The following is a 17016-nucleotide window of genomic DNA, read 5'->3' as shown; positions in this document are numbered from 1 at the left end:
AGAAAAACAATATGCATGATCTGGGACTTCTCTAAGGAGGCACCAGGAATTTGACGGCCCTTATCTGGGAATACGCAGATTCTCTGAGGACAGGGCACAGGATCCCAAGTCTACAGCTGGAAAGGAGCAGGAGCGTTCAGGAAAGGATGATGGGATGGTAGGTTTAGAGCCTCAAGGAACCTCAGGAAGTTCAATCCCCTCTTTTTACAGAGGAGGAAACTGAGGCACAGGAAAAATTACTTGCCCAAGGTCACACAAAAGCTCCTAGGGCTAGAAGGGTCCTCTGAGGCTACTAAGTTCAATCCTTCTTTTTACTGAGGAGGAAACAGAAGCCAGGGAGGTAGTGAACTGCCCAAGGTCACCCAGAGCTAGAAGGGACCTCAGAGGCCATCTAGGCCAGAGGCTCTTACCCTTTTGGGGGCAGGGGCCCCTCGGGCAGTCTGTCTGCAAAAATAATGCAGAACTAGAGGATGGTAAGTCTCAGTTCAGGGTTAGTGAAAATAAAGAATATTCTTCTCCATCAGGATTCACAGACCCTTTGCTATCTATCCACAGGCCCCCCACCAGTGGACCCCTGGTTAAGAAATGCTGCTCTAGCCCAACCCTCCCATTTGCAGAGGAAGAAGTGAGCCCAGAGAGGGGGAGAGACTTGCCCAAGATCACATCTACATTCTTAGAGCTGGAAGGGACCTCAGGGCCTACTGAGGCCAGTCCCCCCTTTTAGTGATAAGGAGACTGAGGACCCCCAAATTAAAGGATTTGCCCAGTGATCCCAAAAAGAGTCACCTCCTATGGGCTCAGAGCCAGAGCCCATCAGGAAAAGGAGAATTCCTTTATTTGACAGGTGATGGACTCTGGGGAGGTGGGAGGGGGTTAGGTGGGGGTGTTTTGTCCAGGAGGGGAAAAAAAGAGCACCCGAGAGGTCAAGCAGCTTGCTCAAGGCCACACGGCAGGCAGTGGAAGAGCGGGATTAGAACCCTGGGTTCTACTGGCTCTAGAGCCAACTCCCTTACCACTAGACCATGCCGCCTCCCAGAGAAGCAGGCGCTGCCAGTGGGCTCTGTTGCTGAGGCTGCTGATGATGCTGAGACTGCTGAGGATGCTGAGGCTCTGATTTGCTGGGGATGACATCAAGCCTCCTAGACCTCGGCTGCAGGGACCTGTGCTAGCAGCCTAGTCCACAGATCCTTAACTCTTACTGTGCCAGGGATGCCTGGGACACAGTCTGGCCAGGCCCAAGGACCCCTCCTCAGCACAAGGCAAGCAAACGGGCAATTGCAGTTAGAGACCTCAGAGGGGAAATCAAAACGAGATGCTTTTGTTTCACAGCTGGGTTCAGGGACCTCCTGAAATCTATTCATAGTCCCCCCCCAGCCCCGATCTGTGGGCCTCAGGTAGAGAGCCCCATCCTTGATTTAGTCTACCCTCCTCATTTCACAAGGGAGGAAACTGAGCCCCAGGGAGAGAAGGCATTGCCCAAGGTCGAACAGAAGACCCTTGACCCAGAGCTGGGACTGCAAAAGCCATCTAGTCCAATCCCCTGATTTTAGTGACGAGCTAGCCTAGGACGTGCAAAAAGAATTTGCCCAATGACCATAGACATGGTAAACATAAGCTCCAGTTCCCTTGATGGAATTAGTAATTGGTTTCTTGACAGGTTATGGAATATGACAGGTTAAGGATGTTGAGGGGTCATTTTATAGAGGAGGAAAAAAAAACAATGGGGCCCAGAGAGATGAAATGGCTTGCCCAAGACCACACGGCAGGTCAGTAATGGAGCAGGGATTAGAAACCCAGTTTTCATGGCTTAGGAGCCAGCACTCTTTCCACTAAACCATACCGCCTCTCCCTGGTACAGGCACTAGAAGTGGGGTCTGTTGCTGAGGCTTCAACTGGGGGGGTGTGGCCAAGATGGAGGTGGGGAGAGGAAGGGAAGGAGGGAGAGGAGGCGGGATGGAGGCGGGGCCAGGGCAGGTGGGGGAGGGGAGGTGCGCGGAGCTGACTCCACCCCCCAGGCCACCTCCCCTGTCCCCGCCTTCTGATCGTCCTCTGGCCGCTGGGTTTCTGGGCGCTTCAGTGTGCCAGAGTGAGGGCGGGACTGGTCGCAGCAGCAGCAGCAGCCGCAGCTGCAGCCCCCCTGGTAGAGACCGATCCCTCGTTCTGTCGATCCAGACTCCGGCCCTTGGCCCGAGCCCCGCTCCGTTCCCTCCAGCTCCCCCAGTGCACTCGATGGCGATCATGGCCGCCGAGGAGGTGGCGCCCGGCGAGGTGGAGGGTGAGGCGGGCGGCCTCCTGCAGGAAATCTTCACGTCTCCGCTCAACCTGCTGCTGCTCGGCCTCTGCTTCTTCCTGCTCTACAAGATCGTGCGTGGCGAGCAGCCCCCGACCGCTGGCCCAGGGGACGGCGACGAGCCGCCCGCGCTGCCCCGCCTCAAGCGGCGAGACTTCACCCTGGCTCAGCTGCGCCGCTTCGACGGCACCCAGGACCCACGCATCCTGATGGCCATCAACGGCAAGGTCTTCGACGTGACCAAGGGCAGGAAGTTCTACGGGCCGGGTAGGAGCTGAGGGCTACGGCGGGAGCCCTAGGGACTAGCTGACTGACGGGCGGGGGTGGGGCGGAGGCCAGCAGACTACCTGCGGGGGTGGAGGGGGGCACGTGGGCTGAACTGCGGGGGGGGGGGTAGGGCGGGGGCGCGGGGACTACCTGCGGGGATTAGCGGGAGGCATGCGGGCTAATCTGCATGGAGGGAGGGGGGTGGGGTGCAGCCAGGGCGGGGGCTGAGGGCGTACAGATTGACCTGCAGAACGGTGGGTGGGACGGGGGCGCTAGCGCACAGACTGACGGGGGGGGAGACAATTTGGGGGGCTGGGGGCTCGTGGACTGGCCGGCTGACAGATGAGACCTGGGGGACAATAAGGGATGAGGAGGGGAATCTTGCGGGCATTCGGAGTGGTCATGGGGAGGCAATCATGGAGGGCTTCAGCCTGGGAAGGGTGGTCATTGAGGAAGATGGAAGGATTGGATTGCCATGGAGAAATGATCATCATGGAGACCTGAGGGCCGTCATGGGAGACTGAGGAGGAGTAAAATGGGGGACTCGGGCAGTCGGGGTAATGGAGTGGGGGGGGAGGGGCACAGTGCAGGAATCTCCGAGGAGTGGGAGCCCAAATCCAGATATTGGAGGAAGGCTGGAAAGAATGTCTAGTGTCTGAGAAAGATTTAGGACCCTGTGGGAGAGCAGGGCAAGAGGGCTAAAGGGGAGAATGGACAGGTTTGGTGGAACCCTTTGGGGAGGGATCCATCTGTCAATCAGCAAGCATTTACGTGCAGAACAGGATACTAGACGCCTGGGGCAGGGTAGTTGTAGGTGTGGGGGGGGAGAGAGGGAAAAAAGGGTTAGAGGTTGGATTAGAAATATGAAGTAATATGGGTGTGAGCATGAAAGTGAGATAGGAGAGGAGAAGCGAGGTGATGCAGTGGACAGAACCTCAGGTCTGGAGTCTGAGGAGGACCTAGGTTCAAATTTCCACCTCTGCAGCCTTCTAGCCACGTGATCTTGAGCAATTTCTCTCACCTCCCAACCTCAGTATGCTGCTCTCTAAAACGAGAACGGTAGCCAAGATGGCCTCTCAGGCCTCCCCCAGCTCCAAATCTATTGACTCCAAATGCGCTGGGGATTGGAAATTGAGGAGTATAAGATTTGGTGGTTGGGCTGGCAGCTAAAGGATTATGGTCAGGTGGGAGCAGGATTGATAATTAGAATAGAAAATTGGAGTGAAGGTTGGGGGGGGCGCAGCTGCGGCACAGAGCCATGGGGGAGGGTGGGAGAATTAGGAATGATAATAACTGAAGGGTAGATGGCACTTTGAATTTTACAAAATGATTTACGTATGGTGTTGATTGCAAGAGCTTTGAAGAGAACCCCAAGAGGATGGGAATTTTGTTTGTTTATTCAGGAGTGGTTGGTGGGAGGGGAGGACAAATGAACCACAAATCCTCCCCCCCCAGGAGTCTTAGGTAAACCTTATAGCTTACCTGAAAATCAGGTATGCAGAACTGCTTGAGAATCAATCCTCTGAATTCTGCGTATGTATGTTTCCTTGTGGAATATTCCTTCCTTTTATTGTCTTCCATGGGCATAGTTCATTTTTTCAACCTGATTTTTATTGATGCCTTTTGTTTTTAATACAGCCTGCATTGCCACATATATCTATCCCTTCCCTTCCCAGAAAGTCAGCTCTTATAACAAAGATTTTAAATGAAACAGGAAAAAGGAACTCGACAAACCCAGTCAATGCATCCCACCAGGGCTGAGAGCGTATGTAGTAATCCACACCTGTAGTCAGTGAAAGGAGGGAGATATATTTTCTTTACTCTAGCTCCAAGCTCAGTCATTACAATTAACAGCGTTCAGTCTCCTTGACTTTTTTTTAATTCCATATATGTTTTTTTCCTATTGTGTGTATTGTTTTCATGGTTTTGCTTTCTTCACTCTTAATCAGCCCATAGAAGTCTTCCCAAGCTTCATATGTGCCCTTCATGTTCCTGGTTTCTTTCCCAGCAGTAATAGTCTATTACATCTATAGACCACAACTTCTTTAGCCATTCCCCATTCAGTGGGCCTGTTCTTAGTCTGCAGTTTTTCAGTACCACAAAAAGAGACATATTACTATTAAAAGTGTAATTTAAAATATAGGGGTGCATTTAAAATAACATTCATAAGTGCACCTAGAGGCACATCCAATAAACATAATTGATGGGGTGCCCTTGCATCATCACTGAGGTATAACAGGGTAGCAAACCCAGGGAGGCAAAGCAGGTAAACTCAACCACAAATTATCCACAGTCTACAGAGTCCCTGGATGTTGCCTGGATGAGGCAATGCCTTATTCAACATGGTGGAGGGGAAGTAGCTCTGGGCTGAGAGTCTGGGGGGAGACCTTGGATTCAAGGCTCTGGCTATGCCATTGATTAGGTGACCTTAGCCAAGCTGTTTTGTCCTCCTTGGTCCTCATTTCCTTGGATCAGGGTTTCGTAACCAGGGTCTACAGACCTGGGTTGGTTTTTTAAAAATTTTTCTAATTTTGATGCCACATTTCAATTTAATTGGTTTCCAATGTATTTCACTTTATGCATTTAAAACCATGATTCTGAAGAGGGTAGGCCAGGGGTGGGGAACCTTCGGTCTCAAGGCCACGTGTAGCCCTTCAGGTCCTCAAGTATGGCCCTTTGAATCCAGTTGTGAAGTTTGGATTCAGGCAAAGGGCCACACTTGAGGACCTAGAGGGCCACATAAGGCCTTGAGAAGAAAGGTTCCCCACCCCTGGTGTAGCCTTTTCCAAATTGCCAAAGGGGGTTCCAAGACACAAATAAGGTTAATAACCCCTGGCCTGTGATCTCAAAGTCCCTCCTTTCTTTCTGTGGTCTTCTAACAGGTGGTTCTTGCAAAAAGGTCTGATTTACCGGCTAGGTAAGAATGATTTCTAATTGCCACATTACCTATTTGAGTGAAGCAAATGGAGCAGTTGGAAGCCTCAAAGGGTGCTTCAAACTTGTTTTTCCTGCAAACTGTTTTCAAGTTCCCTTTTTTTTTTGGTATTTATACTGTCTAAAGCATTTGTTAAGGAAAAAAGGGAAAGCTAAAAAATAAATAAATGATGAATTTAAAAAAAAAGAAAAAGGAAGAAAATACCCCTAACTGCTGAATCTAATAATGGCCAAGCTTGACCCAGAAAGAGTTGCCCAAATGCACTTTCCTTTCTTCTCTGAAGAGGTCAGGGGTGAGGGTATGGGCAGGAGTTAAGCTGGCTGAACCGGCTTTTTTTCCTGTTTTATTCTTAATTACCCCCAAATGGCAATCTATTTGGAAACGATGGAACATCGAAACAAAAAGAGCTCAATCGTTTTTCTTAAAGAATTTGCTAAGAACAGGTAAGTAAGATTCAGGCCTGGCACTTGGTCAAATGATCACAAATTGTGAATTCAGTGGAGTCCAACTTGATGAGGGTGTGACCATGCTAAGCTGGTTGGGTCTGGAATCCTAACATTTCGACCACCTGCACTGATCCAGGAAAGTACAAACAGATGTTCTGTTCAGGTGCTCAGCTTCCTCCACCCACCCACCCCCTTCCTCTTTGGGAGAATGAATGCTCGTTGTATTAAGCTCCTGGCCTTGAAATGAGCCTGATCAGAAATGTTCTCATACGTTCTGTTGAAAGTTAACCAGATTTTGTTTTTCTTGCTTTCTCAATCAGGGGGGAGAGAGAGAATACAGACCTGAAAAGAAAATTTGGAGAAAAAAAAAAAGAAATAAAGATAACTCCCATGTTCACCCTTGTAATATGAAAGTTACCTGTTCAGTTTCTGAAGGCTGGCAGCTCTGTGGAAACAATTCCCTCATGCCCTATTTCACATGCCCTGGGATATCTTTGTTTTGCAAATATGAATGCCCCCATTTATGGGACTGCTCCAAGTTAATATAGTCTTATAGACATGAAAGGCCTTCCCTACACACACACACACACACACACACACACACAACACACACACACACACACACACACACACACACACCCCTGAACCAGGATTTTTTTTTTTAAAGGAAAAAAGTTGCAATTTTTTTTCCTGGGACTGATTAAAAGAAAAGTTAGCCCACTCCCCTCCCTCCAGAAAAGGGTTAAGGGATTGGACAGATTTGGGACCATGGATAACTTCTGTAAATCGATTTCTCCAGCAGATGCCACATGTTAATGTTTAATTGAATTTTGCAACAGGGTATATTGATAAGATACCTTTGTCTCACTTTTAAAAAATCAAGGTTTATTGCAAAACTTCTAGTTACTTTTAAAGGTTTTTCCATTTCAAAACCTGAGCTTTTGGGTCAATGTGGGAATTGACTGCATACTTAATACAAAGTTTTTTTTTCTTGTTTTCCAGTTTGGAGGGGTGCAGGTGGGAGGGAGAAAAGGGGACTAGAAATAGGATTGCCTTCTTCTCCCTCAAAGAAAGAATCATTGAAACTTTTTTGAAATGCACAGAAGGCCAGAAGGAATCTCAGACCAGAAGGATAGCTTTTGAAAGTTAAATGTTGAATTGCTTATATATTTTTTTAAAACTAGCTCTACATAATATATTTTGCAATTTCATGTGTAAACTGTTTTTATTCTACTATGTATATGAAAATGCTCATGTGTGTATATATATACACACATACATACACTATATATGTACACATATATAAATTAGAGTTTATTACAATATTTCTAGTTTAACTGCTCAGAAGGAATCACAGATAAACAGGATAGCTTTGAAAGTTACATGTTGAATTGATTATATACTTTTTGAAAGCCAGCTCTACATAATAGAAGTTACCAGTTCTACATGCAATCTTTTTTTTTCTGTTTTACTAGAAATGCTTGTTTTATTTAGTATCCATTAAGTTCAGAATAAAAAAAATCAAAGATTTTTTTTTAAAAGTCAGTGTATTACAAAACTTCTAGTTATTTCATAAAGGTTTATACACTTCAAAACCTGTGATTTTCAGCCAGTGTGGGAATTTCTTTTACATACTTGTTTTGGGTATGTATTTCTACATCCTTTCCTTCATAACCAAAAATTTTACATTGTGTTTTGTTTTTCAGAGCAAGCACACTGAATTATCACAAATTGATTAAAGAATAAGCTTTTTAATATGCCAATTTAGTTTACTTCTGTTGTGTTTGAAAGGGTACTAGATTTGGAAATCAGAAAACTTTGAGAGGAACACAGTCATTCAGTCCAATACCCTCATTTTAGATAGGTGGTAAGTGGCAGTCAGGTTTTGAATCCAGAATCAGGATAAACAAAGATTTTCAGCAAGAACTAAGACAAAAAATATCATAACTACCCAAACACCATGAAAATCTCCTTCTTCTGCTCTCCTCAACCCTCCTTAAACTCAGATTTTTTTGGCTCTGTTTCCCTGCTGAGATTGTAGATTATTAGAGCGGGAAGACAATTTGGAAATCATCTAGGTAAAGTCCTCTCATTTATAGATGAAGAAACTGAGGCCCTGAGAAGGGGAGTGACCTACCTGCCCAAAGTGGCAGAAACAGTCTCCCCCTCTTTTCTTTGCATAGTGATGCCTCCCAAATCCTATGGTCTACCATTTACCAGCCCTAGTACCTTAGCCAAATCATTTCCCCTAATCTAGGCCCCAATTTTTAACTATGCATATTTGCTCTGGAGGATTTTGTTTTTCTTTTCTTTTTTAAGGAGTCAGGGAAACATTTCTATACACATGCATATATGTAAAGAAGAGGAGGACAAAAGGAATTTTTGACAAGCAGGAGAGCTTTGAAGGTTCATCCTGAAGTGGTTATATACTTGTTAAAAAGCCAACTTTATATAACTGATTTGCAGTTTCACAAAAAAAGTCATAGAAATTCACATTGTATTTGACAGTTGTTAGGGTCAGAAGAAAAAAATTAAAATATAAAAGAGTGCAGAAAATAAAGCATTTTGCTTTTTTTAAAAAACTGATTTTCACTGGTGGCCAGTATTATATTTGAATGCTTAGTGACCAAAGTCTTATCCCCTCCACTTTGAGAGGTTCAGTTTGTTTAAAGAAGGAAAAAAAAAACCCAAAACAAAACCTGGTAACCTTTGTTTTTAAAGGCTTTAAATACCACCCAAAGGGACTCAATGTGCCTGTCTAGCTAAGCCTCTGGCCAATTTGCCTATTTTGATGGCCTGTTGTCTGCTCCCTTACTCTTGTTTCTAACTAATCCTCCCCACCTCCCCTTTGTGGATTCTAGTCCAAAGAATGAGCATCTAATTAAACATTAAGCACTTTAGTAAACAAAAAATCTGGAGCCCACAGTTTTGAAGCCTAATCCTGGCCTTTAGACCTTGGACAGGTCATTTCCTCTCTCTGTGGGGATTCGATGTCCTCTGGCCTTTGGAAGGAAAATGACCAGTGTTGCAGTAATTCTATTGTAGTTACTAAATGATTTAGGTTTTTTTGGACACCAAAGTGTTTCCAACATCCTAATGGCCTCCCAGAGAGTTCAGGGGAACCTCGTTGTACCAATTTGACCCAGGACAAAACTGTTGTCATGATTTAGACCATGAAGAAGCTAAGAAACAATCCCTGGCTAATGAATACACCTTTTTTTTTCTGTTTTCTTTTTTAAAGAGGGACCATATGGAGTTTTTGCTGGAAGAGATGCTTCCCGGGGCCTGGCCACTTTCTGCTTGGATAAGGAAGCTTTGAAAGATGAGTACGATGACCTGTCGGATCTCAATGCTACTCAGCAGGAGACCTTGAAAGACTGGGAATCGCAATTCACATGTAAGCTTTTTTTTTTTAATTGTAGTAGTATCGAATTTCCATTAGTAATGGGGATTCAAAGCAGTCCAGTAACAGTTTCCACTAATAGCTTGAAATTTAAGCATATTCTGATAGGCCCTTTAAACTGGAATAAAGTTCACGTCCTGGCGCTACTGCAGCAATGATGAATCATTTGCTGTGATTGAATCCTGATTTTTTTTTCTCTAGCTTATATATGAAGGTTCAGTACAATTGTACCACACATACTTAAATGTAGAGGGGGAAATATCCCCCATGTAAGTCTTGGTGCTTGCTGTATCACATGTAGGCCCCCAGATGGAGAACTGGAAGGGGTCTCAGAAGCCAGCCAACCCCACCCCATCATTTTTCAGAGGAGGAAACTGAGGTCCAGGGAAAGGAAGGGATTTGAGTCAGTCAATCAAGTATTCATTAAGAGAACAGGGGTGGGGAACCTTCAGGCTGCTGCAGTACTTAATGCTGGGAATACAGAGACAAAGAATGAAATGATCCCTGCTCTAAATGACCTTGTATTCTAATGGGTCAAGAACATATAAAAATAGATATAATATATATTAAGTGAATAAATGCAAATATATACAGAGCAGTTACATACAAGGTAGTTTGGGGGGAGAGCACTAGCAGGGTGTTTGGGCAAGGCTTCATGCAGAAGAAAAAGCCTGAGCTGCATCTGAAAGGAAGAAAGGGATTCTATGAGGCTTCATGCAGTGAGGAGGGAGTGCATACCAGGCAAAGACACAAAGGTGAGACATTGGAGTATCATGCGTGAAGAACAGAGAGAAGACCAGGATTTCAGGATGCAGGAGTGGGTATGATGTCCAGTGAGGCTGGCAAGAGAGGTTGGAGTCAGATTGTCTTTGAACCTATCTCCTCTGATTTCAAATAACTGTCTTCACTGGGATGAGGAGGCGTGTGATCAAATCTGGTTTTGTATATATATTTATATAAAGGGTTTTTGCAAGCCTTTTAAATGCTACCTAAATGGTAGCTAATATGTTATGTACACAGGCTTGCTGTTGTAGAACTTGACATTTAAAGCAGCCAGGGTACCTTTATTAAAAGATAGCAGACCTGCAGTCTATGAATCTAATTGAACTTTACTCTAAAATAAAAATAAATTACATAAAGACAACGAGCAGCTAGGGCCTAGTGGATACAGAGCCAACCCTGGAATGAATATAATTGAAAAGCACTAAGGATGTGAATAAAAAATGTGAGATAGTCCCTTTGTTCTCAAGGATCTCACATTCTAAAGAGAGGCTGAGGGAGCAGCAGCAGGGCAGATGGAAAGGCCCAGTGGGCCTTCTGGGGCAGAGACAAAGCTAATGGTAATGGATCTTCTTGAATGTCATTTCCCCTTTAAAAACACATCCATCTCTGATGCTCAACCATTTGATGGTGCCAGAGACTTTGGTCTTAAGCTTTCTTTCCCAGGTCTTCAATAGCTGTGGATTCCAGCAACGACAGTGACAGTTGACAGGATGCATCTCTACTGGGGTTGCTCCCCTGGACGATAAACCTGAATGCAGGAGGGGCCAAGCCAGAAGGGTGGGCTTCTGGAAGTGTGGGGTACTGTTCTAAGGGTTCTTGGGCTTATCTGCTCTAAAGTAGAGTGGTGGGTGGTGATGAAGGGCCCCCTTCTCTACAGTAATCGTCCCCCTCAATGCCACGTGGCTGTGGGGGCCAGAACACCACCAGTGTTCTGGAGGGCACTGTAATTCCCAAAGCTCTTGGGCTCTAAGCCTATTAACACAAATGAACTCAATTTATTTAACCATTCCCTTATTGCTGAATATTTAGACTGCCCTTAGTTTTTTGTTTTTGCAATCACAAATCACTGCTATTGAGATCTTTGAAGTGGTAGCTTTCTTCCTTCTTGATAACCCTCTCATTCCCAATAAAAGGGGTAGGATTATTTTTGCAAGCTTTACTACATACTTGCAGATTGCTTTGCAGAAAGAGTCTATGAGCTGGTCAATCCAGCAGCAAGAAATGAATGCGCATACTATTTCTCCACAACCCCAACAGCATTGAGTTCCATTGCTTTTAACTATTTTTGCAAATTTGATGGGTATAAGATGGTCCTCCCAAAGTTGTTTCATTCATATCTCTGACTTAGTGAAGTTAAGCTTTTCGTTAACAATTTGGGTTCCTTCTTTTAAAAAATTGTCTATTTATAACCTTTGCTTTTAATCCACTGGGGACCAGAAGTTTTCACCTTAAAATTTTAACAATTCCCCCAGCAAAACCTTTAGGTTTATCCAAATGCTGGGTCCATATGGTTCTTTTGGGCAGCAGAAGACAAGAGACTTGGAGCAACAGGAAGTGGGCCCTGCTGCCTTCCCCATCTTCCCAGGCCATCACCAGTGGCTTGGACCTAGGGGTTGGTTTCCCGATTCTTTCTGCAGGGTTGAGAAGAAAGATGCTCCTGACCAGACTGGAACTTTGTTTCCCACAGACACATTTTTACCCAGGGGAGGGAGTTTTTCTGGAACTCTTATTCCAGTCATATACGTAATGCTTATGGCAAGTTCAGTAGGCCTTCACAGATGTATACCCAAGAACCCCACCGTCATTCTGTATTATTGTTATGGTTCCCTCGAATTGACTTTTGGACATAAGCCTTTTTAGTAAAGTAGGGACCACTGATTTGAGCCACCCAACTCGGCACAACATTTCTGTGTTATTTAGAGAGTATGGTGGCCTACAAAGAATTATTTTGCTAAGTTACATCAGTAGGTTGCTGTTTTACCTTCATGATTCTATCAAATTATTCTTCCCTACACCCCTTCCCAAACTAAGGCTATCCCCCAGTATTATTGTGGACCTCCAATTGTACTTCAAGCCAATGTGTCTGACCCTTTCCAGACCTCATTTCCCTGGGCCAGCATGTTGCTTCTGATTTGTTTCCTACTGTACCAGGCACCCTAGAAACCTTCACTATGTTCCAAACATTCAGGGTAATTGTTTCACACAAAAGCATCTCTGGTTACCCGATTAGACAGGTTGGTCATTTCTCTTTCTCACCTTTGTTCCAAAAGAGAAGTAATCTTCTTGGCCACTTATATTAATGTTGTTAATCCTTGTCTAATTCTTACATTAAATCTTTTGAAACTACCTTGGACAAATTCACGTAATCTCTCTGGGCCTCAGTTTCCTCCTCTGTAAAATGAGGGGTTTTGACTCAATCTAGGCTTCCAAGAGCTTTTCCATTCTAGATCTGGAATCCTATGCTCCAACAAAGAAGGGGACACATTTGAGAGATGGGGAGATAGGAATCTATTGGATCTGGCAAATAGCCAAAAACAACTCCCAAGTTTTCAATCCTGTGTGACAAGGAAGATGGTGCCATCAATATAAATAGGGAAGAGAGGACTTCGGGTGGGACCTCCAAATAGTATTGTCTGATTAGTAGTTGGCGATACTGGACTGGAATTCAAGATAGAGTAATTAGATGCAAAGGTATGGATTTTAGAGTTATCTGCAAAAAGGTGGCACTTACATCTTTGGAAGCTGATAAGTTCCCCAAGGGCAAGTCTGTGGAGGAAGAAGGGGTCCTAATGCTATGCCTTGGGGTACAAACACATTTAGGGAATTGGAAGAAGAGAAGGATGAACCAGTGAAGTGGACCCAGTCCACACTGAAGCAGGATCAAAGAAGGCAGATGGTGGGAATGAGGCAGGATTGAGGATTAGCAGGGTGTGAACAAGAGCAGAAAGAATTGCTTGGGTAAGTGAAGTGAAGTCTGTAGATGAACTAATTCATGTCCAGGCTGCCCCCTCCCACTCCTCAATGTGAATGTGGTGGAAGTAAAGCCATGGCAGGGTTGATGAACTGGGAGGGATGGTGAAACTGACAAGATGAATTTAGGAAACAGGAAGTGGGGAAGATAGAGGAAACAGAGGTAGAATGATAGCATTGGTGGTAGTCACCAATTTGGGACCACCTGTGGGCAGACAGCTAGAATGAAGATGATCTTGAGAGTTGATGAGGCCAGGGTTTGGGGTTATCGACATGAATATAGTCTGCTTGATCTCAGTTTGAGAGATTCCTACGTACCACCACCCCCCTTTCCACCATCCAACATAGGTCTCTCTTATCTTGAAAAACTTTTTTTTTTTGACACTTGCCCCCTCCATTTGCCGATTTTATTTGTGTCTGTCCTTTTAGTATCTAATTTCCTCTTGACCCTGGGTGTGGGCACTGCCATCCTAATGAAGCTGCTTTCAAAGATTACCAGTACTCTGGTCCTCATGAATTTCTCTTGGCTGTTAATTTCCTTGATCTCAGCTCAGTATATCAAACTGCTGCTCAAATGTCCTTCCATCTTGAAACTCTCTGCCCTTGCCTTGTGTTTCTTCTTACTCTCCCCAGTTTCATCCTAACTTTCTAACCTCTTCTTTTAAGATTATTTATTCTCCTCCATCTCCCACACCTTCCCCTTTCCTTCATCCCTTTTGTACCTTCTCTAAGGCCCAATGTGTGCTTTCTTTGTTACAGTCAAGTATCACTACGTGGGCAAGCTGCTGAAGGAAGGCGAGGAACCCACGGTGTACTCGGATGACGAAGGTCCCAAGGATGCCAGGGAGCGAAAGAATGAGTAAAGGCTACGTTGAGGAGATCTATTTTTGTATGTCCCAGTACCATTTGTAATATCCTCTTGTCTCGCCCTAGTCAGCCCTAACTCCAGCCTTAGAAAAGCTTTGGACGTGCTGTTAATTGTTTTTTAATCTTGTGGAATTCACTAGCTATCTTGATCACTTTAGCTCCCTGTCTTAGACAATGCATGATGAACTAGAGAACCCCAAAGTAGAGCACTTACCGAAAGTGAAGAAAATGGTAATCCTGTTGTATAGTTATTGTTAAAATTCATAGCATAGTATAGACTGAAGTAAAGAGCTTCTTAGTGCCGGGTGAGAATTTGCTCTTGAGGAGAGGTTGATACCAAAGCAATTAGAAGGATCCTGTGTGAAACAACTCCCACATACCTACCAGTAAGAGCCCCTTTCAAGCATGATTTTGAGGACAACAAATATTCAATTTTCTAGTTGGACAGACTGCACGATTTCGGTTTTCTCTACCTCCAGAGCCAATCTGCAGTGTTACAAAGGCTTTACTATTGCTCAGAGGTGGCCTTTAGGACCAAAACGAAGCTTCAAAGCTTGGCTCCCCTTCCACTTTGTCCCCCAGAGTGAAAGGGAATCCATGTGAAATGTTGTTAATTAACTCTTAGTGGGGAGCAGGGATTACTACTTAAGCTTCCTGTTCCTCTCCCTTTATTAGACCATTTTAAAGAATTCTTAAGAACAGATCTTAACATTCACGTGACTAGCAGAAGAGAATGGGACAAGTCCCTTCTTTAGTAACAAGTTCATTTAGAAACAGGTTAGTGGCTTTCCAGACTCTCGCGGGCAAACAGCTAACAAAGTTCCCACTCATGAATACCCCAAAAGATGACAGTAATGGTTTCCTAAGCCCCGTTGCCACAGCTGATGTTCTCAGTCGACTTCTTTCTCAGCCTGGGAAAAAAAAAAAAGAGTACTCCAAATAGAAAGGCAAAACCTGAACTGCTGCCTCCTCTTTTGAACAGAGCAAGAAAAATTGCTTTCTCTGTAGTTTAAGAAAAAAACTTATTATTTTTAGGAATGGTCCCTCATTATTGGTCATACCATTTACATATTTACATATTGGTCATTCATTTCATATTTAGGAATGGTCACTCAGAAAACTCATTTTCAGATTTGAATATTCGTCCTGTCTCCAAAGCACTCACTTCACTAGTCTCAGGAAGAAAATTCATTGAGCCCAGTCCCTGAATCCACAGAGGTTAAGAAAATTGATGAGGAGAATGCAGGCAAACTTGGGGTTCGGGGGGCAGATAGAAGCTTTAAAATGAAATCTAGATTATTATGTTTTCTTTCATGAAGCAGTGAAGAAAAGCTTTAGTCTGGAGCTCCACTGAATGTTGAACTGAAGGCATTTGGAGGGATGGTACACAGACCCTGAGCCCCTAAAAATCCCATGAGTCTTTGAAAAAAAATGGTTTTTGTTTTCACACAATAAGGGTAGGCCTCCAGCACTTGGTAGCTGTGTGACCCTGGATTACTCACTTAACCTCTCAATGCCGCAGGCAACTCTAGGGCTATAAATTGCAGAGAAGGTGCAGATCTGCCTTGATGAAGGGGATTTTCTTAACTAGGCAGTTCCCTGCACCAAAGAAATCATAGATCCTGTTTTCAGTGTTTTTACTCAATATGAGTCCTTTTCTAAACCCAATACCACAATTCCAAAAGCAGAAAGTAAGCCCAGGTATCCCAGCACATGCTCCTGGAGTCTCCCCTCCCCCTCTCCACAGAATGCTGAATAGTTTCACAATATCTGTCCATGATGGTGAATTCTCCTGAAATGCTGTCATCTTCTAGGGACTGGTGTACATCTCATCAGAACCATGCTAGTGCCTCGACTAGGTGTCCAATGGAGACCTCCCTCCATGGATTAACCTTTTCCTCTTTAGTTTATGACCTATATTCATAAAGTACTATCCCTCTTAGGTGTCAGAAACATAAAGATTGGATTATCATAGCAACGCTGTCATTTTAGAAACCATTCTGTCTGACCAGCAACTTCACACTTTCTTATAGTATCTGCAGAGTGAATGAATTTGATGTTTACAGGGAAAAATCGTACCATTTCTTTCACAGTGCCTTTTGGTCAAGGGTACCCTTAGGCTGGATATTGGGAGTTTGCTACGTGCTGTCATACTGAGTCCCAGAAACATAAAATTATCTTACCCAAGGTCTCCCCAGTGAGTGAGGCAGAGCTGGGACTCCAGCCCCCCCCCCCAGTCTTTCCCCAAGCACCTGTTCTTTCCTCTGCAGGTAGTAGAGACATGCCTTTCTATTCATTACCTTTGAGTAAGAGCACATACTACTAACCATGATTTTAAAATATACTCTTTCTAAGGTAGTCATAGTTCTTTTATCACAGAAAAAGTACAGCCACTAGGGGAAAAAATGAGAAAAATGCCTAGAACCAGGTGTGGGGAAAAAAGAAAGTACTGGGAAGAAGAGGTCTTTTGGTGAACACAACCCCTTACTGACAGGCAAGCCAGCCTGCCATGGTGGAGGGAATTTGCTCTCGGGGAGTTCCCGATACCCGATCAACTCACAGGTCTGGACAAAAAAGCAAACCACACACAACTGAGAACAGTTTGGGGAAGGGACAGTTGTCAAAGCTTTGCATGAGCAACTTCAAATGATTGATTAACCGAGTTGGGTTTTTCTTAAAGCCATTTTATTTTGTCAACAATTTGTAATGGTTTTACCTCAAATCAGAAGAAGAATGAAGTGCTTTTGTCATCTAATTAATAAAATGGTTTGATGTGGTACTACAGCTCTTCACCTGGCTTTTGGTGCCTTTTTTTTTTCTTTAAATCTAAAACTAATGGTGCCCTGGATACCTTTAGAGGTCTGTCTGGGGAAGCCTATGGGGCCTTTCCCAAATAACACTTGTAAATAATCAGACATGCTCAATTTCAGTTAGTGGTTAGTGAAAATGAAGACAAGACATTCCCCCCCCAAGTTCAAAGACCCCATGAAATCATCTGTGGTTAAGAATCCCTAATCTGGTTCAACCCCCCTCATTTTACAGAAGAGGAAACTGA

The 17016-nt window shown here is 44.3% G+C and overlaps 1 protein-coding gene across 1 annotated transcript; it reads left to right on the top strand.

The window, feature by feature from the left end:
* Nucleotides 1–2031: 2031 nt before the first annotated feature.
* On the top strand, nucleotides 2032–16745 carry PGRMC1 (progesterone receptor membrane component 1). Its single transcript, XM_020975111.2, has 3 exons — nucleotides 2032–2557; nucleotides 9180–9335; nucleotides 13854–16745. The coding sequence occupies exons 1-3, from the start codon at nucleotides 2230–2232 to the stop codon at nucleotides 13955–13957; spliced, it is 588 nt and encodes a 195-aa protein (XP_020830770.1). The 5' UTR covers nucleotides 2032–2229; the 3' UTR covers nucleotides 13958–16745.
* The last annotated feature ends 271 nt before the right edge of the window (nucleotides 16746–17016 follow it).

This window comes from Phascolarctos cinereus, unplaced genomic scaffold, assembly GCF_003287225.1.
Source record: "Phascolarctos cinereus isolate Bilbo 61053 unplaced genomic scaffold, phaCin_HiC Scaffold_8;HRSCAF=390, whole genome shotgun sequence".
Lineage (NCBI taxonomy): Eukaryota > Metazoa > Chordata > Mammalia > Diprotodontia > Phascolarctidae > Phascolarctos > Phascolarctos cinereus.
The sequence above is the reverse complement of the archived record's forward strand: the minus strand, read 5'-3'. Positions and strand labels throughout refer to the sequence as shown.

Bases quoted from the DNA above. Each gene is read 5' to 3' on its own strand.
- PGRMC1 (XM_020975111.2), top strand. From the start codon at position 2,230: ATGGCGATCATGGCCGCCGAGGAGGTGGCGCCCGGCGAGGTGGAGGGT. The intron at 2,558-9,179 runs GTAGGAGCTGAG...TCTTTTTTAAAG, and splicing joins CAGGAAGTTCTACGGGCCGG to AGGGACCATATGGAGTTTTT. The intron at 9,336-13,853 runs GTAAGCTTTTTT...TCTTTGTTACAG, and splicing joins CTGGGAATCGCAATTCACAT to TCAAGTATCACTACGTGGGC.